The sequence below is a fragment of the Capricornis sumatraensis genome, chromosome 1 (genome assembly GCF_032405125.1).
Source record: "Capricornis sumatraensis isolate serow.1 chromosome 1, serow.2, whole genome shotgun sequence".
Lineage (NCBI taxonomy): Eukaryota > Metazoa > Chordata > Mammalia > Artiodactyla > Bovidae > Capricornis > Capricornis sumatraensis.
The window spans coordinates 109,554,832-109,576,098 of record NC_091069.1 but is presented as its reverse complement, the minus strand read 5'-3'; the positions used below and the strand labels follow the sequence as shown (position 1 = coordinate 109,576,098).

The window sequence follows — 21,267 nt, the reverse complement described above, 5'->3', positions numbered from 1 at the left end:
TTCTGCACGTGGAGCGCGGCCGGTCGCCAAAGACGTCAGTGCTGCGGTCCCACACCTCCCGGACTCCACCTTCCCGAGGCCCCCACCCCGGCCTCAGCCCCGCCCCGGGGCTCCCGGGCTCAGCGCGCGGCGCTGGCTCCAAAGTGCGTCACGGACGCTCCTCCGGCGGCCAGGGCGAGGCTGGCACGGGGCCAGCGCGGGCCTGGCCGGGGGTGCCGGGCGGTCTCAGAGGGGAGGGGACCCGGGGTGTGCAAGGCGCTCCAGTCGCGTGCTGTTGGGGGCGCCCTCCCGGCGCGCAGCGCGCCAGGGCCCCGGCCTCTGGCAGCCTCGGGGGCGCGGAGGGGCTACACTTTCCCTTCGCCCCCCGCCCTCGTTTCCTCCTGCGCGGCCCGCAGCGGAGATTTCCTCTCGGGGAAACTACGCGGATCCTTCCCGGGGCTCCTCGCCCCGCCCCAGGTCTCCGCCCCCTCCTCTTCGCTCCGGAGCCGGTGCTCGCCCGCGGCAAGGAGGAGGCGCTGGCAGCCTGGGCCGGGAGGTGGCAGGGGGCCGCGGAGACGTCGGCTACCGACTCGTCCTGCCATGTGACGCCGCCCTCCGCCCCGCGATCCCCCGTGCGCCCCGGGCCCGCGCCCGCGCTCCGTCGCGCGGCACATCATGCTGCTGCCCGGCCACGCGCGTCCACCGTCCGCCCCGCAACCCGCGCAGCATCCCGGCCTCCGCAGGCAGGTAGAGCCTCCGGGGCAGCTCCTGCGTCTCTTCTACTGCACCGTCCTGGTTTGCTCCAAAGAGATAGCGGCGCTCACCGACTTCTCCGGTAAGAAGCGACCTCCCTCGCTGAGCGGCCCCCGGCGCCGCGGGGCGCTAAGGTGAGCCCTCGGTTGGGGGCCGGCGCCCGAGGGGGCAAGGCCGGGTCGCTTGAAAGTTAGGGCGAGCTAGGAGCCCTAACTTTTTCTTGCCGGATGCGAACTCTTCGCATATAAGTAACTACATGTGGGATGCCGGCAGAGGGGGTCCCCCAAGAAAGAAGGGTGGGTAGAGTGTTTGGAGTTTGTCTCCCGATAAGTTGACCTCGTCAGTATCCCAGGGTCAGGGGCCAGACTCCGAAGGATGCGTATCGGTTTAAAGCACCTTAGGCTGAGTCCTGTGCACCGAGCTCAGCGCTGTTGGTACACGTGTTGCGGTCTACGTTGTACCTGTTCGGTTTACGCACAGTTTGGATGTGCCCCAGCCGACCTCGCGAGTGCCCACGTAAGGAGACCAGTCCAGGAGACATTTGACCTTAAGTCTTTGCCAACAGACCTGAGGGAAACCCGGGGGTGGGGTGGTGGAAGGTCCGGTGGAGATGCCATGAGAGATGAGTAGAAGCTTGCAGTACGGAGAGAGGAGACTCAGGAGTAAGACTTTACCGCCAAAAGGCACCAGAGTTGGTCCCTTCCAGCCCCCATCGCCTTAAAAAAGAAAAGAACAACGACTTCCCCTCCCAGTAACCGATGAGGCTTTTCTCTGGGGGGAGACTGAGCCGATCTCAGATAGTTCTGGGGTTGTAGGTGGGCGCCACAAAGGGAGAGAGGTTTCTGAATTGATGGGGGCTAGAGGGACAGCATTCTTTAATTACCTTTGCGCTTGCTGAGAGGAACCAGACATCCCTGCAAAGGTGAATCAGACCTGGGTCTCCGTCTGGCGAGGCTGGTGGCCCTTCACCCTTTCCTCGCCCCTTCCCAGCCCCGGAAGCAGCTCTGAGTCCCATTCTTTGCCTTCTCCAGCATCTCCTGTCAAGGCCAGGCTTCCCGCATCTCTGCTTTGAAGGTCTTTTGCGGTGTAATCACAGTCAACAAGGCTCCTTCCTCAGACCCTGTGTGTGCAATACGCTAGTACATGGCAAGGGACACTGGCAAACCAGAAGCTGAGTTGGGTTTCTAGTTTACTTACAGAGAATGTCATTGTTAGCTGAGAGCCCTCTGGTCAGAGGTTCTTTGCTTTGAATATTTAATATCAAGGCTGTGTTTCTACCTCGCAAAGGAAGCCAAGACATGCCTATTTGGCAAGGAAACTGAGGTCCTTAAGACCGAGGGTCAGAGCGCTGTGGTAAATGTGCTGGGAAAAATGCTGAATTTCAAGTGCTATTGACTTTTTTTTTGGTAATAGAACTTTCTTGGCTGCTAGAAAAGTTCTGTCTTTGCTGATTTAAGCTATGGAAAGCAGTCTGAATTCAGCCACCGGCAGGCTGCGAATATTGTCGAGCAAAGAACAGAAGAAAGCCAACAAGCCTTTCTTTTGTGACATCACTGTAACTGAACAAATATTGCTTTAGGTACCGTTGCGGTGTAACCATTAGATTGTTCTCACAGATTACAGGCACTTAGAGCTTGTTTCTTTAGTGAAGCGGTTGGAATCCTTGAAGCAGTCTATAGGTTACCACCCAAGTTTGGAACTGTCTAAAGGTAACAACTGTTTCGGAGGGTGAACCTGAACTGTCAAACAGGGTGCTCTAAACTTGGAAGTGGATGTTTTCATACATATTTCTCTAAATGATTAAACGATAAAAGAAATTTTCTTGTGCTTTTAGTGGGAACCTAGATTCCAGGGTTTGAGACTCCCTGAGCCAATATTCGGTCGATGGGGACATTGCCAGGCAACCCCCATGTTTTCTCTTGTCAGCCTTGCTCTTTAGAGATCTGAAGACCAGGGAGAAAGTGTCTGGGAGCCTTTTGGGGAGAAGAAAAGAAAAATAACCTTGCCTGAAACCACAGACACACTCATGTTTAGATCTAAATTCTAGCTTGTATGGCTTTAGGGAAATATTAGAAAAGGCTCAGGGAGAAAGATAATGTCTTCCAAAATTGATTCATTTGACTTGAAACTTAATGAACCTTTAGGGACCCCCTTAGCCACGTGACATACAGCATCCAAGACAATTCCTAAGCTCCGAAGATGACAGTCTGAGGGTTGAGTTGAAAGCTTTAGTTGGCACAGTGGATCCTGGTCATGTGAAACCAACACAGACACAGAGAGACACACACACCCCTGCCCAACTCCCACCTCTGTGGCCTCAAAGCCTGATTCCTGCTTTCCTGGGAACAAGAGGTCCTGTTCCTGAACTTAGAGGGCTGTGTAGAAACCAGTGCCTGAAAAGAGACGGTGGACCCTCCCCTTCGGAGCCTGCAGCGATAGCTGAGCCCTGGAGAGCAGCATTTGACAATGTCTTTGCTTGCTTGTTTTTCTAAACAAGGAAACATAAAAAATCCAGACAGAAGGAGGGCGGAGGGAACTTGGGACCCTTTCAGCCTTTGTGAAGAAGGGGATGGAAGCAGGATGGTGATCCCAGGTGAAAGAAAGTGCTGAAATGAAAGGGGTCCTAGCCTTTGTCTGTACAGTATTGGGCCTCCTGGGAGATTAGCAGCACAGAGTTTTGGAAAGTTGCTTAAGCCTTTCTCTTCTTTGCAACTCTTCCTTGAGCTTTTTTTTTTTTTTTTTTTCCCTGAGGCTGTCAGCTGGTGTAGTTTTCCTGGGTCATTGATTTTTTTGCCCCGGGGATTCCAGCATCACATCTCACTCTTAATAAGCCAGAGGCTGCATCAGGGCCTCCTCTCCTCCCCCTTCATGCTCGTGACTTGTGCTAATCACCTCCAAGCCTGCTAGGAAACAGGCTCCCTAAACACCCCCTTCCCTCTCCTCCCTGAAGACATTGAGATGCTGCCAGCGGCCACTGGAAGGCTATCATCACTGCATTAAAAACACATCCCAGGAAGGCAAGAACAGTTCATGCAAAATTAGTGCTTCTGATCCTTAATCCCAAACTCAAATGGGCTTGGCGTTCGTCCATTTTCCTCTTTGGGATAGCGTTCTGTTCTTTTGACTGCATTCCCAACTTCAGGATTTAGCCGGAGAGGTCCAAACTGATCACTGATATATATATATTTTTCATATATAGAAATACGATGTCAGCATCATCATCTTTGTTCAAAGAACAAGGCAGGATGAGGGCAGAGGGTAGGGAGGAGTGCCATTTTGGTTCCAACGATTAAAAAGATCCTAAAGATCCTTTCTACATGTGGTCTGGCTTTCAAGAGTGATGTTTCAGCGTGTCTCTGAACTTAGTTTGCCATGTCCCTCAGGTCTCATTCGTTTTTTAAAAAAATAATATTTCCTTATTTGGCTGTGTAAGATCTTAGTTTTGGACTCTCGAGTTGTGGCATTTGGGCTTCGTTGCTCTGAGACATGTGGGATCCTATCAGTAGTTCCCTGGCTAGGGACTGAACCCTGCATTGCAAGGCAGATTCTTAACCACTGGACCACCAGGGACGTCCCATCGTGTTTACTTATCTATATATTTTTGATGGCTTTATTCTCTGCAGAGAGCAGGCACGGTCTTCTCTCTCTGCTCTTTCCTTTTCTCCCTCTTCTGTTTTGCTTTTTTTTTTCTTTTCTTTCTTCTCAAAGATGTTCAAAGTGATTGATGGACTGATGAGGGAGGGAAGGAACGGATGGAAAATTAATCACGTTCCCACTTGGATTCCTAGGAAACTCCTGACTTTTGACAAAAAGAGTCATGATCATGTGTTGACACGTTTGGTTTTACCCTTGGGCACGGAATGGTAAATGTGGGAAACAGAAAGAAAGTGAGAAACAAGGGGAGTGGGGCAGCTTTTAAGGCCTTGCTTGTTCCCAGACGTCCCCAGACCTCAAAGAAAGGGCACTGCATGATCAAAGGGGGTCTCCGGGCTGGTGTCCTACCCTGCCTGCCTCCATCAGTAGCCCAAGGGGCCAAGACAAGATGTGGAGCTTGTTATCAGATCATTTGCAGCCTAGCAGATAAGCCTGACCCTAACTCCTTATTTCACTGGTCAAGAATTTCAGAATGTAGGACTCCCCTGTGGACCAGTGGTTAGGAGTCCGCCTGCCAATGCAGGGGATGCGGGTTTGATCCCTGATGTGGGAAGATTCCACGTGCTTCGGGGTAACGAAGCTCATGCACCACCAACTACTCAGCCTGTGCTCTGGAACCCTCCAGCTGCAAGTACTGAAACCTGCTTCCCTTAGAGCCTGTGCTATGCAACAAGAGAAGCCATTGCAATGAGAAGTCCAAGCTCCGCAAATAGAGAGTAACCCCTGCAACTAGAGAAAGCCCACGAGCAACAGTGAAGACCCAGGGCAGCCAAATTAAAAAGAAAAAAAAAAACTAAAAAAAAGAATTTCAGAAAATAGAAAAATGGTTGTTCCATTGGTTGGGATCCCTGGAGTGGAAACTCTGTCCTGATGGAATGGTCTGTTTAGAAGAGGTTGAACCTTCCTTTCCTGCTTAGAGAAACAGTGGGTCTCAACCCTGGCTGACACACTAACATCCCTCGAGTCTAAACAAATATAAGGATGCTCTAGCAGCAACCCAGGGCTTCTGATGAAATTCACCTGGGAGATCCAGGCATGGATCTCTTTGCCAAAGCCCCCAGGCAATTCTAGAGTGCAGCCAGAGTGGAGGACCACTGCTGCCCATGTCAGAGGGCAGGGATGAACCATGCGGAGTTCATCCAGGGGTACACGGGTGTGACTGGGTCTCACTTCCCCCACCCCCCTCCCCAGGGCTCGCTGCCAGGGAGACCAGGATGTATGTTCCCTGCTCTCAGTCTGCTGCTGTGTCCCAGCACACAGGTATGCACAAACTTACACAGACATGCACGTCACACAGGTCTGCCTTTTTATCATCCCTTGGTCATATCATACTTTAATTCGGGATTGTCTTCACTTTCAAGACTTTGACGGAGCCAAAAGGCAGCTCGTCACCAAAGAAAAACAAAGTGGATGTCTGAAGGAGTTGTCCAGCTTTCATAGAAGAAGAGGGATGAAAAGTAAGCATCTCAGAGCTCTAGCCTGTTTCCATGGAAAATAACTACATTCAAAAAGTGTTCTGATGGCTCTTTCTGTAGCCGAGAAGGGGAGTCTGGGCAGGCGAGTGGTCCCATAATTGATGGCTTTGGTTTCCCAGGCGCTTTATTGGAAAAGGCAGCCTAGCAGTAGTTTCGAGGGAGGAAGAGAAAAGAAGGGAGTGAAAATTAGTTGAGCATAGTGTTATCTGACTTCATCCTCATAGCAGCCTTGTGAGTTAAGTAGAAATCTCACTTTACCCAGCCTCAGAGGGTTTAGTTAACTTGATGGAGACCCCCAGCTTGGAAGCAGAGGCAGACCCTAACACGGGCCCAGGGGTGGGACCAGGCTGGAGGACTTGGCCCGTGTGGGCGCTGAGTCGGGGGCAAAGCCAGGAAAAAATGCCTCAATTTGCCTGACATTTTTAGATAGTTCTCTGTTCGGGTGGACTCCGGGAGCTGGTGATGGACAGGGAGGCCTGGCGTGCTGCGGTCCATGGGGTCACAGAGAGTCGGACACAACTGAGCGACTGAACTGAGCTGAGCTGGACTCCTCATAGAGATTTCAGTTGTCCTCTGAGTAGACTGACCTTTTCTCATTTCTTCCTTCAATGTCTTCTCAACACTGTTGATCCACAGTAGGTGTGGGCACAAGGCAATCAGTGGATATAGTAGAAAGATGTTAGAACTTCTTTTGAATGAACATATTTCTATCTTGAAAAAAGAAGCTATTTCTTGCTTCTAATTAACATACAGATTGAGGGAGTTCCCTGGCAGTCCAGTGGCTAAGATTTGGCACTTTCGCTGCCGTGGCCTGGATTCTATCCCTGGTCAGGGAAATAAGATCCTGTAAGCTATGCAGCATGGCTAACCAAACAAACAAACAAAAAGCATACAACTTGTCAGTACAACAGTTCATCATTTCTTTTTAAAATGTTATTTTATTGAAATATAGTTGATTCACTACATAATTTCTAAATGCAATATCTCAAAATGTTTTTGCTGTTGAGGTTCATGATTTAAAAATTATTTGAGACCGCTAGTATTTTCAGCCATCCTGACAGCACTTGCAAAATTCTTGAAAAGGCACCACTTTGGGGGTAATATACACTGAAACAGCATCTGCTCCCCTGTGGCCCAGCCCTATCGCCTCCTTGCCCACCATGCCAGTTCCCACAACTGCCAGTAAAATTTAGAGGAAGAATGTGAATCCAGTAATTATCTCACTTCAAAAATCCATGCTCTTGTCATTCAAGCTGAGTAATGAATGTGGATGCATACGGTGAGGCATTCTGAACTTTTATGATACTTTAATGAGGCTGGTGTGTTGGTATATTTCTAAAATGCACTAGCTTCCCTGAATAACATCCGTCCTAGAGTCACCTAGGTTTCAGCACTGGAAGGAGTCTCTCAGATGGGAGGGTGGCTGACCAGGTGATTCTAAAGGGTTTTCTTTGAGCTTTTCTTTCTTTCCCCTTGGGTGCATGCTCAGTTGTGTCCGACTCTTTGTGACCCCAGGGACTATAGCCTGCCACGCTCCTCTGTCCATGGCATTTTCCAGGCAAGAATACTGGAGTGGGTTGCCATTTCCTCTTCCAGGGGATCTTCCTGACCCAGGGATTGAACCTGTGTCTCCTGCGTTGGCAGCCGGATTCTTTATCACTGAGCCATCCGGGAAGCCCCCTCTTTCCCCTTGAGGCCTCTAATTCTGCTACTGCTTCACTGGCCCTATGTGTGCCCTACCTCAGGTTAAACTCTGACCCAACATAAGGGGTAAATTCTTTACTTGGTTTTCTTAGCACAAGTAAGAGAAGTTAGCTAAAAATACTATAGTATATCAAATACATAAAGCACTTTATGCCACAGAGTGTTTTAAAAACTTCATGTTTATTAACTCATTTAATCCTCACAACCCTATGAAGGAAATTTCTCTTTAAGTTGAAGAAATAGTAGCCAGAGAGCTTAAGTAATTTTTGGAGATTTGAATGCAGGCAGCTTTCTAATACTAAAGCAAATCAATTATAAGTTGTTTAAAACAATGTCACGTCTTAATGTTTATCTCTTAATATGTCAAATCCAGATCTTTCTCAGGACTTGCAGGTATTGTCCATTCCACGTGGCACCAAGAGATAGCACTATCCAGCCCCAAATAACTGATTACAAAATAAGGTCTATAATTCATTTCTTGGAAATATGGTGGAACTGGTATTCTGGAGGTGTTCATCCTAAAGGAGATTAGTCCTGGTTGTTCATTGGAAGGACTGATGCTAAAGCTGAAGCTCCAATACTTTGGCCACCTCATGCGAAGAGTTGACACCTTGGAAAAGACCCTAATGCTGGGAAGGATTGGGGGCAGGAGGAGAAGGGGACGACAGAGGATGATCTGGCTGGGTGGCATCACCGACTCGATGGACATGAGTTTGGGTAAACTCCGGGAGTTGGTGATAGACAGGGAGGCCTGGCGTGCTGTGATTCATGGGGTCGCAAAGAGTCAGACACGACTGAGCGACTGAACTGAACTATTTGCCCAACAAATTATTTAAAGTTGCTGAATAAAATATAGCAAACATCCTTTAAATGCTTGGGTGAGTGAATAAACACAAGGAGTAGCCAGGGAACAAAATGAAGAAAGACCAGAGAACTAAAGAAGTAGCTGGCTCTGAACCTGTGGCTACACCAGGGCCTTTGATGTGTTTTATAGCCAGAATTTACTGGGTACGTGAGGGCAAGAGAGAAGGCATTAGACCAATGTCAGGTGAGGAATTGGAATAAAGATCTCCTTATAAGGCCAGGGCCTGGAAGGGCTAAACACTCATAAAAAGGTGCGTGAGAAACAAATCAGCATTCTTGCAAAGAAAGATGACAAGGGAACATCTCAGCTTGGGCTCAGGATTCAGTTCAGTTCAGTCACTCAGTCGTGTCCAGCTCTTTACAACCCCATGAATCACAGCATGTCCATCACCAACTCCCGGAGTTTACCCAAACTCATGTCCATTGAGTTGGTGATGCCACCCAGCCATCTCATCCTCTGTCGTCCCCTTCTCCTCCTGCCCCCAATCCTTCCCAGCATCAGGGTTTTTTCCAATGAGTCAACTCTTTGCATGAGGTGGCCAAAGTACTGGAGTTTCAGCTTTAGCATCAGTCCTTCCAATGAACATCCAGGACTAATCTCCTTTAGGATGAACTGATTGGATCTCCTTGCAGTCCAAGGGATTCTCAAGAGTCTTCTCCAACACCACAGTGAAAAAGCATCAATTCTTCGGCACTCAGCTTTCTTCACAGTCCAACTCTCACATCCACTGGAAAAACCACAGCCTTGACTAGATGGACCTTTGTTGGCAAAGTAAAGTCTCTGCTTTTCAATATGCTGTCTAGGCTGGTCTAACTTTCCTTCCAAGGAGTAAGCGTCTTTTAATTTCATGGCTGCAATCACCATCTGCAGTGATTTTGGAGCCCCCCAAAATAAAGTCTGACACTGTTTCCACTGTTTCCCCATCTATTTCCCATGAAGTGATGGGACCAGATGCCATGATCTTAGTTTTCTGAATGTTAAGCTTTAAGCCAACTTTTTTACTCTTCATTAAGAGGCTTTTTAGTTCCTCTTCACTTTCTGCCATAAGGGTGGTGTCATCTGCATATCTGAGGTTATTGATATTTTTCCCGGCAATCTTGATTCCAGCTTGTGCTTCTTCCAGCCCAGCATTTCTCATGATGTACTCTGCATGGAAGTTAAATAAGCAGGGTGACAATATACAGCCTTGACATACTCCTTTTCCTATTTGGAACCAGTCTGGTGTTCCATGTCCAGTTCTAACTGTTGCTTCCTGACCTGCATATAGGTTTCTCAGGAGGCTTAGGATTAGAGGAAAAAATAATCTTTGTTGAAACTGTAACCACACACTTACCTTTGCAAGAATCTGGGGTTTGAATTCACATTGCCTTTACCAGGAAACCCTAAGTTAAGAAACTAAAAAAGTTGCCCCAAGGTACCTGGAAAAAACCCACAAATACTCCCTGTATAGCAACATCAGTGCAGGCCCCACAAGATTCTGGTAGATTAAATTCTGCTGATTGTGAACATGCAATCCAAAATGCACTGTATGAATAACAGTCAGCAGCAAAACCACAGAGTGTTTAATAAATAAGAGGGGATATAAAACATAAAAAGAAATAAAGGAAAGAATCCAGAAGAAGAAGAAACGCTATCAAGAAAGAGCAGGCCTATTTTTTTAATAGAATTAAATATATCAACTAACACAAAAAAATATATTCACCAAGGTTCAAGGCTTGATGGATAGATTAAATGTAGTTGAAGAGAGAAATAGTGAACTGGAAAATAAAGCTAGGAAAATTATCCAGAATGCAGTAAAAGAGATAAAGACATGAAAAAAAAAAACCTTATAAGACATGGAAAATGGAATGAAGATTCAACACACAGGTGATCAGTATTCTAGAAAAAGAGAATAGGAAAAATGAGGGAGAGACAACGCTCAAAGTGATAATATTGTAGAGTCAATTTTGAAGAGTTGATGAATGATTCAGAGTCAAGCATCCCAAGCAAAATAAATTTATTTCTATCATACTAAAACTACAAAATTCTAAAACAAAGTGATGGTCTTAAAACAATCAGGCAGAAAGTTTTTCATTTGGAAGGGCTTTGCCATGTCAATGAGAATCAGAAACCAGTGAAATATTTTCCAGGTTCTGGGGGGAAAAACTGTCAGTGCAGAACTATATAACCAGCTAAACTATCTGCAAGAGTGTGAAATAAGGACATGTTTACCACTAATAAATCCTCACTGAAAGAACTACTAGAGGACATATTTCCTGAAGAACAGTAAGTCTAGAAAGAAGGCTTGTGGTATAAAGACATGACGAGCAAAGAAATGGTACAGCTTCTAATGCACTTTACCTATATTCTTTGCTCTTTCCTGCTTAGAGAGTGTCATCTCCTTGCCTTGAGATTTTCTCTAAGATGTCTTGCTCTTTCATCAGCTAAGATCAAGACATAGCTTTTTGTCTTGTTGAAGTTTTCGACCCAGTTGAACTCTTCCACTGACTTACGGCTTTCAACCTGAGTTACCCAAGACTTCTTCACGGTAGGCGTCAGTTCCGTTGTGATTAGATAGTGGAAGGTCTGTCTGAAAGAACAGGAAATGTTCTCAAGTCTTTTGGGTCTCAGATGCCATGCTAAGTATGATATAGTCCTGCTCTAAAGAGTCAGTCTGTCCCAGGGAGGCTCCCTTCTCAGTGGTTTCATGGGCACTCATCACAAAGCAGTTTAAGGGATGAAGAATAGATTTGGCCAGTCACGTTCTTCAAATGGTACCCAAGCCACAGAGCTTGGAATTGAGGGATTAGTAGCATATCCATCCTATGGGGTCACAAAGAGTTGGACATGACTTAGCAACTGAATAACACCAATAACAAGCATATCCATAGACCTACCAGACAACGCTGCCCATGGGTTGATTTTCCACTTCCACACTTGCATTTCTGGACATCTGTATCCCTTGTTCACTCAGGCTCCTGATGTTGGATGTCTCCTGCATTAACTAGTTAGGGAATGAAGTGAAGTGATGATTGGGGTTACTCTCAACCTGAGAGCCTAGTTGTCCACACACACACAGAACCAGGCAACATTAAAATTCAAAACTCAGGCCACTGAATCTGAAGTGTATGTTTGCAAACCGTCTGATTTCATGTCTGCCTCAGATGTCCCACGAATACAAATCACCTCATTTGGAGTTGGAGGAGCAGGGAGGAAGAAACCTAAGAAAGATCTCCAAAACAAATCTTTAATTCGGATGAGGATAATAGAATGTAATCCCGTTTCAAGCCTGTCAGCATTCCTTTGATGATTACAAATGAGTCCCTTTTCCCCTGCAATGTGGGGGAATAATCTGGATAAAATAACCCTTTTTGTCTGCAAAGGCCCAAGTGATGCATACTCGTGACAGCTTTCAGAGTAGTGTTTCAGAGCCTGAGAAGGGCGCTCTGCTACCAAGACCTTCCCTTTTTTCTCTTGACTTAGAAGAGTTTTCACTCGTTTCATGTTTGGCGGCTTCCAAAGTTCTCAGGCTTAGAAATCATAAATCAATCATAGTACTGTACTCTGGAACGAGAGAGACATGGGTCAGGGAGCCCTTTTTGTTCTCTGTTTGTTCACCGGGAGACAGGTGGGGATGAGAACGCATGATCTTATCTAGAAGGCTAATTTGTACAGCTTTTGAGGGATATGCTTAAGGGAGTGTATAAGATTAGAGTCTCCTTTCTATTAAAAAAAAAATGTACACTGACCCAAGTTCAGGCTGACATGCCTTTTTTGTTCATATGATGGTGAAATTAAGGGACAGTTGTTTTTAAACACATTCCTCTGTTTTGTGAGGCTAAACACACCTCCCAAGGCTAACCATACCAAATGCTTTGTGAATATGTCAGACTGGATGTAAAGACATCCTGAGGCTGCCCATTCCACAGCCTCAGGATGGAAAGGGGTCTCCGAGGCCCCAATGCTGCGTGGAGTCAGTCCTGCAGGCTGTGAATTCTACAGACCAGAGCCTGTGGTCTTCTGTGTTTTCACTTCTTTAAAGCTCACTTTAAGTGTGAAGGACTCTTTCTTTTTTAAAGCAAAGGGCCCCAGGATTTTTTTCCCCCAGGGTTATGTGTAAATAGTGCTATGGGTCCCTAAGCCATAAACTAGCACTTTGAGGAAAAAGGCCTGCTTTTGTCTCGGACTTCTGTGTTTCTCTCTGGATGATCAAGGCGGGTTGTTAGGGCTTGTCAGTCTTCACCAAAGATTCCACGTGGTCCTTAGAGTAGATAACTGTCTTCACTCAATGCAAATTTTGCTTGTTCTAACGTTGAGTCTAAACCAGTGATTCTCAATATTATGCTTAACAAAAGAAGACAAAGACAAATGCTATGTATTACTTAAATGTGGAATTGAAAAAATAATACAACTGAATAAATATACAGCATGGAAACAGACTCATAGACATATAAGCTAGTGGTTACCAGAGCTCAGAGGGGAGGTGGGAGGGATAGACTAGGGACATGGATTAACAGGTACAAACTACTATATATATAAAATAGATAAGCAGCAAGCATTTAGTCTGTAATAGTGGGAATTATGGGCCCTCCAGGTGGCTCAGTGGTAAAGATTCCACCTGCCGATGCAGGAGACCCAACTTCGATCCCTGGGTTGGGAAGATCCCTAGAGGAGGAAATGGCAACCCACTCCAGTATTCTTGCCTGGAAAATCCTATGGACAGAGGAGCCTGGCAGGCTGCAGTCCATGGGGCCACCAAGAGTCAGACACGACTGAACATGCACACATGCACGCATGCACGCACTCACTGGGAAATATACCCATTATCTTGTAATAACCTGTAATGGATTATTTCTGCAAAAACACTGAATCACTGTGCTGCACATCTGAAACTAACACAACCTTGTACATCAACTATGTTTCAGTAAGCAATAAAGTAATAGATAAACCAATGATTCTCAACCCAGAAAACATTTGTTCCCTGAGGAATATTTGACAATGTCTGGAGGCAATTGGATTTGTTACAACTAGGGGTGCTATTGGCACCTAGTGAGTAGAAGCCAGGGATGCTGCTAAACCTCCTACAGTGCACGGGGCGGCCCCCACAGCAGGGAATGACCTGGTCCTTGGTCCTCACGCTGAGGCTGAGGAATACTGGGCCAGACCAGCCAACATTCAATGGATTTATTTTCTACATATTTGGAATCTCAAGAAGGTGTGACATATTTTTAAACACTGAAATTGAGTGTGGAAAACCTAGAGACAGCTCCACGATGCTCTTCTCATGGCCAGCTTGCCTCACACAACCACCCAAAACTCTCAGTTCCTCGAAGCCAAGGACATGGCGATCCAGGCACAGCTGTGTGTCCTCACACTCTCCCCTAGGGGACTTATATTCATGTTCCTTCCACCCTCACCTTCCTTACAGAACTTGCCTGTGCTGAAAACTTGATGCTTTCAAATTGTGGTGCTGGAGAAGACTCCTGAGAGTCCTTCGGACAGCAAGGAGATCAAACCAGTCAATCCTAAAGGAAATCAGTCCTGAGTGTGCACTGGAAGGACTGACGCTGAAGCTGTAGTACTTTGGCCACTTGATACGAACAGTCAACTCATTGGAAAACACCCTGATGGTGGGAAAGATTGAGGGCGGGAAGAGAAGGGGGCAACAGAGGATGAGATGGTTGGGTGGCATCATCAACTCAGTGGAAATGAGTTTGAGCAAACAGGGAGACAGTGGAGGACAGGGAAGCCTGGCATATTGCAGTCCATGGGATCTCAAAAAGCTGAACATGACTTGGTGACTGAACAACAACTGGCCCTTTTGTCCTCCTTATTTCAAGCTCAAATACTCACCATCATCAACGTCAGTCTAAAATATCCCTCTAGATGGAGAGTTGTTGAGACTTGAAATCAGTTGCTCGCTCACAGTGCAAGGATGTCTTTGCAACACTTCTCAGTTATTTCACAACATCAGCAAGGCAGTTGTGGGCATGGGGTAGGAGGGGGAACAGTTTGACTTGTATTTTTAAAAGGAAGACAGCAAGTCTCGAAAACCATGTGCGGATTTGGTTCCTCCCACTGCCCTCCCCTACTTGCCTCCTTCTCTGTTCCCGTTTCTGTTCCTCTTGCACCTTCTCTGACCCCCGCCCCCACCTTTGCACCCACAGACAGAAAGCACATAGATGCGCTGATATTTCTATGCAAGGTCAAGTCCTCTTCTGTGCGTTGTTGTTGTTCAGTCACCAGGTTGTGTCCAACTCTTTGTGACCCAGGGACTGCAGCACGCCAGGCCTATCTGTCCTTCACCATCTCTTGGAGTTTGCCCAAGTTCACGTCCATTGAATCGGTGGAGGAGGGAATGGCAAACCACTCCAATATTCTTGCTGTGAGAACGCCTTCTCTGTACTGCATGTTATATAAAGACTTTCGTTCAAAGATGGATCTGAGAGTGTTGACTGCATGGGTGAATCATTTGGCGCTACTTCAGGGCGAACCTGTCCACTCTTCTGTGCTGAATGGCATCACCTTATCAGGCCACATTTGCAGTTTCAGTGGTCGTGGGACTTACCGAGCCCACACTGAATAGGAGAATCAAGCGGATTCCTCTGAAATGATAACTACCCAACTCTGCCCAGGGGTCACCAGCCCGGAGGACAGTTACCCATGTCAGAGTTTGCGTTCCTGTCACCCTTCTTTCAAACAGGTTGCAGCTCTAATTAAAATATTTCTTTCCTTCTGCCAAACGCAGAGAAAATATAGTATTGTTTCCAAAAGAGCGGGCAGGGGCACCGGCGGGAATGGGTGTGCAGTATTTGTACAGTTTTGTGACTCAGTACATCTGAATCTCCAAGCATTTTAAGAGCTTTGTCCAAAAAAAAAGGTCTATTGTGTGCCTCTTGGCACTGAAGAAAATAGCAGGCCTGTCAGAACTCTGTTTCAGATTTAATTTTAAAGTGGGTGATGTAAGAATGTTGTCCAACAGGAGGGCTTTGCTTCTTTTTCTCATTTCTGCCCATTTTGGTGTGAGAGAACTTGAGTTCTCTGAATCCATTCATATTTAGAAATCAAAGCCTCTTCCCTTGACATCGTTTTAATGAAAAAGCATCATGTTCCAAAGCAAAGTACAGTATGTCTCTAAAATGTATATGACCTCTTAGAATAAAATTTAAAATATATTTGACTATATTTGTTATTTTCCTCTCTCTATGGCACACTTTAGTCATGCCCAACTCTTTGTGACCCCATGGACTGTAGCCCACCAGGCTCCTCTGACCATGGGATTCTCCAGGCAAGAATACTGGCGTGGGTTGCCACACCCTCCTCCAGGGGATCTTCTTGACCCAGGGACTGAACCTGAGTCTTCTGCGGCTCCCGCTTTGACAGCTAGATTCTTGGCCACTGAGCCACTGGGGAAGCTTTATGTGTGTATATATAAACACATATACAGAGCGTCTTCTTACATTATCTTCTCTCTTTTTTAATACACTTAAAATTTATTTCATTTTTAATTAAAATATAGTTGATTTACAACATTTCAGGTATACAGCAAAATGATTCATATATATATATGTATATATTCTTTTTCAGATCTTTTCCATTATAGGTTATTACAAGATACTGAGTATAGTTCCCTGTAGTAAGTCCTTGCTGTTTATCTCTTTTATATATAGTAGTGTGTATCTGTTAATCTCAAACTCCCAATTTATCCCTCTCTTCCCCTTTCCCCCTTTGGTAACCATAGGTTTGTTCTGTATGTCTGTGAGTCTCTTTTTTTATCAGTACACATTTGAAAATGTAGACATAGAGACATTACTCATTTTCCCAAATGCTCCTTGCACTTGGTATGTGCTTCTGGGTACCGAGCTCATCATCAGTCGTGGGTACAAATGTAAAAATAAGCAGAAAAGGGGCTTCTGTAGTGAGCTAGTGGTGGAGAATCTGCCTGCCAATGCAGGTGACAGGGTTTCAACCCCTGGTCTTGGGAGACCCCACGTGCCGCAGAACGACTGGGCCTGTGTGCCACAGCCGCCGAGCCTGTGCTCTAGCGCCTGGGAGCCGCAACTACTGAACCTATGCACCACAACCACCAAGGCCTGAGTGCCCTGCAGCCTGTGTTCTGCAACCAGAGAAGCCGCCAAAATAAGAAGCAACAGCAGTGAAGACCCAGCACAGCCAAGGATAAATAAATACATAATGTTATTTTAAAATAAGCAGATAAAAGCTTTTCTGCAAGGTTGTGCTTTCCTAGTTGTTTCTTTCCCTAGATATTAAACGCTGGACAGTGATTTTTTTTCTCACCCCATCGACATTTTAATATAGAGTACACATTTATCATCTATGTCTCTGTGTTAATATTAATAAACATTATATACTGTGCCTTTTAAAAAAAGAACCAAAGCATGGTATTCAACCCTTGGATTCAGCTGAACCGTGAATACTGAGTATGTTGCAAGCTTCTGGGCCGGGAAAATTTTTTACGATATTGCAAACACCAGTCTACCTTATGGGAGTGACTTTTCACCCAAACCAGTCTTTTGGGCTCTGCACACAGCACCATCGGTCCTTGGCAAAACAGCCTCTATTTCCTTCTTCCTGGTTTCTGGAAAGCTCCCTTAAACACCTGGACAGTCACTGAATTCAAAGTTTGTATTTTTTCCATAATGGGAAATTTAACATGTAGACCTCATACACAAGACAGATTGTACTATCTATGTTGCACATGTGGGCCAAGATAGAGTCAGACCACGGATGAGAAGATTGGTCCCTGGAAGAGCTTTGGAAACCAAACGAAGATAAATCTACCATGACTCTCCATGGCCCCAGGTTGTTACTGCAAGGAAATCTGGCCAAAGGGAGTGTCTTAGTTTTTTGCTGCTGTGTGTGTAACTGAATGCACATGCACACACACTTACAAACACACACTCACACAAGTGAGGGGCCTTTCATCCTCAGAATGTAGTCAGACAGTGACATGTGACCTAAGCTCAAACCACAGTCTTCTGTGGAACCTTCTGGACTATGACTTGCTACAGCCTTAGTGTCTTTCTTGAGAGTATTCACCATTCATCTTCATTACCAACTTATGTATTTTCTTTCTGTGGCAAAGGTAAATTATTAGGCAGCATATAAGCAGTCTGATATACTGAGAGTCTTAAGAAGATCAAATGTTTGTGATTCAGCCTCACAAATGAGGTTAAAATTGCAGGCCTAAGTGCCTGGCTGTAAATTTACATCTTTATCATAATTACTCCAGCAAACTGTGAGGTATGGACGTTACCTGTCCATATCTGCATTTTCTCAGGTTGTGGGGAAGAGTGAATTTGCTGGAATCACCGAAGCCTGAGAACCAGGGGAAACAGCTAAGCATTTCTCACTGCAGGGCATTCGGGGCCCAGGGCCGGCTCCACTGCATACTAAATCCTTCCTCAATTGGATTTTAATTTAATTATCACCATGAAATTAAAATTTTGAAAGGACAATAGGCAGACCTTAGTAACCGAGCTATCCAACAGAAATATGATGTAATCCATGGAGGTAATATTAAATATCCTTTCATTATTGTTCAGTTGGTAAGTCATGTCTGACTCTTTGCAACCCCATGGCCTGCAGCATGCCAGGCTTCCCTGTCCTTTACTATCTCCCGGAGTTCACTCAAACTCATGTCCATCGAGTCGGTGATGCCATCCAACCATCTCATCCTCTGTCATCCCCTTCTCTTCCTGCCCTTCAATCTTTCCCCAGCATCAGAGTCTTTTCCATTGAGCTGACTCCTCACATCAGGTGGCCAAAGTATTGGAGTTTCAGCTTCAGCATCAGTCCTTTCAGTGAATATTCAGGTAGCCACACTAGAAAAAGTAAAAGAGGTGAAATGAATTTTCATAGGAAATTTTATTTAACACAGTGTTCCCAAAGTATGATCCTTTCCACCTTAATCAGTAGTTTTTATTGATTTTTAATTAACAAATATTTTTATGAGACTTCAAAGCTAACATTTTTATTTCAAGCTTTTAAAAATTAATTATTAATGAGATAGTTTGTTCTCTTTTGCTTATGAGGACTTGACAACCTGGGGTGTGTTTTACACTTACAGCTCATCTCAACTCAGCCTGGCTTCATCTCAAGGGCTCAGTAGCCACGTGTGACCTGGGGCCACAATTCCAAGCAGCGCAGTGTTAGAAGGTTGAGCTGGGCATGGAAGTTTTAGAAGTCCACAGCAGGGCAGCTTTGAGGTCTGGGATCAGCGCGCTGCCTTAGTTCTCAGTGAGGACACCTTCCTTTTACAGAGCACCATCAGGCTGCATCATGAGGGGCCAGAGGCAGCCACCCTAGTTCCCCCCGGGAACTTGGCCTCCCCAGCTCGCCTGCTTTCCATGTGGGGGATAATGGGTGTCCTCCTGCTTCCTCCAACCCCTTTCCCAGAGAACCATCCTAGACTTCAGTCCTCGGGAAGGGAGAGAGGGCAGCCGGGAGTCACCCAACAGTGGCAGAACCTCCCAGCAGTACCAGAAGTTGATTAGCCCTAATCGCCTTCATCTCTTTCTGCCATGAGGTACGTCAGGCTGTCCTCTGCACACCCGCTGCATCGGGGCATCAGAGCTCAGAGATGTATCCTCCTCCTGGAAGCTCATTTCTCTTGGAAGCTGCTCTCTGTTAACCTCAGCCCACAGCAGAGAGAACCCAGGCTGGAGTTTGCCACGAGGTCTCTCAACTTATTAGATACAGGACCAAGACTGGACCCAGGAGGATTCTGCTCCTGTTTGGGGTCACTGTGCTGGATTTCAGGATCAGCCCTCCAAAGGAACAGACATGAAGGGTGCAGAAAGACCCCAGCTCAGAGCTCTCCCCTCATCTGACAATACCACGGGCTGAACTGGCTCCTTATTATTCCCCTGGGCCTCCTGCTAGAATCACCTTGGGGGTTCTTTTAAATATACTGATGTCTGGAGCTCCTTCCCAGGCTAATTGAATTGGAATTTATGGGCTGGGACCTAAGCATGGATATTTTTAAATCTCCTGAGGTGGTTCTGCCCTTCAGTCATGGTTGAGACTTGCTGGAAAGCATTGCACACTCTTAAATCTACCCATATATTAATTCAGTATTTATTATTTTTCCAGACACAGAAAATCTGTAATATTAGTACAAAGACTTCCTTTATAGCCTTCATCCAGATTCCCTGAATGTTTCCATTTTGTCAGATTTCCCCTTATTCTTTTCTAAGTTGCAGATAAGATGTCCTTTCCTCCCATGGACTCCCCTGTGTTTCTTAAGAACAAGGACACTGTCTTACATAATCAAGAACAATGATCAAAATCAGGATCAAAATAGGAACTTGCTACCCTATTGCTTTCTGATCTACAGACCTCATTCAGATTTCACCGTTTGTTCCAAAAATGTGCTTGGGAGCACAAGAAGATCCCAGGCCGTGTGTTATTCACAGTTATCATGTCCCTTTAGTCTCCTTGCAACCCAGAACTGCTCTCCAGTCTGTATCCTTCACGACACTGGCATTCTTGAAGATTATGAGTTGGTCATTTTATAGAGCATCCCTTAGACTGGCTTTGTCTGATTTTTTTTTTCTTATGTATTTGTGCAGAATGTCCCAGCAATGAAGCTGTGTTATTGTCAGTGCATTGCATGGTGAGGAATAGGATATTGGTAACCCTGTTACTCTGAAGTGACTTTGATGTTTGGTGAAGATGACTTTTAGATGAAAGGTGCCATCATCAGCCATCCTCACACAGACTGAGTCACTGTAGGTAGCAATATGTCTAGCAAAGTTCTCTGGGCCTTGAACTCAGGAGAAGCAAGTCTTAAAGCAGAAGTTGTTGTGCCATTACTCAGTCATGCCCAACTCTTTGTAACACGCCAGGTTCCTCTGTCCTACGCTTTCTCCCAGAGTTTGCTCAAACTCACAGCCATTGAGTCGGTGATGCCATCCAACCGTCTCATCCTCTGTCGTCCCCTTCTCCTCCTGCCTCAGTCTTTCCCACCCTCAAGGTCTTTTCGAATAAATGGGCTCTGAGCATCAGGTGGCCAAAGTATTAGAACTTCAGCTTTAGCCACAGTCCTTCCAATGAATATTTGGGGTTGATTTCCTTAGGAGTGACTGGTTTGATCTCCTTGCAGTCTGAGGGACTCTGGAGGATCTTCTCTAGTGTCACAGTTCAAAAGCATCAATTCCTCAGTGCTCAACCTTCTTTATGATCAAACTCTCACATCTGTACAGAGGGGAAAGGAAAAAGGTTCCAGAACCTGGAGCTTTGGCAAAGGGAACTAGTCCAGGAAAGGCACTGCCAGTATTGCTCCTGGTGTTGGGATGAAGTGACAGGAGAGCATTTGTTCTGGAAGGAACTTCAGATTAGGGAGAGAGGCAAGGAAGAGAGCCTCTGCTTACCTGTGCCTTTGGTGAGGACTAAAATGTTCCTTTTCAATCCTCCATCTAAAGCAGAGCAACTGTCTGTTTCTAGGCTTTGATGCATCTCACAGATCCATCTGTCTTTTCCTTTGAGATTGATGGCTTCCAGTTTAGCCCCAGACATAATTCCTGTTAAGATGTTGACCAGTTTGACACTTCTGGCAACTCAACCTTTTTATTATTGACTGCTTATCTCCAGATCAGTTGTGGTTCTTACCACTTCAAAGAACGCTAGAACTTCAGTTGGTGGAAGGCATCCATTTTGCTTCTGGCTCAGAAGACCTTGTGACTCCACAGACGAAGACTGTTATTTAATAAATGATCGAAACTCGGTTTTCCTTCTGTGTGCATGTAGGGAACCGTGGATTATTGACTGAGTTAGGGAAGGGATGGTATTTATTTCTGGCCATCTGGTATACCAAGCCTCGCTGAGCAGCAAGCA

The 21,267-nt window shown here is 45.9% G+C and overlaps 1 protein-coding gene across 2 annotated transcripts in view; it reads left to right on the top strand.

The window, feature by feature from the left end:
• Nucleotides 1–654: 654 nt before the first annotated feature.
• The window catches only part of EVA1C (eva-1 homolog C), a 105,898-nt gene continuing 85,285 nt past the window's right edge, over nt 655–21,267 (top strand). For both annotated transcript variants that reach the window (XM_068978187.1, XM_068978178.1), the window contains exon 1: nt 655–814. In XM_068978187.1, coding sequence (XP_068834288.1) covers nt 655–814 — 160 coding nt within the window. The remainder of the gene's footprint in view (nt 815–21,267) is intronic.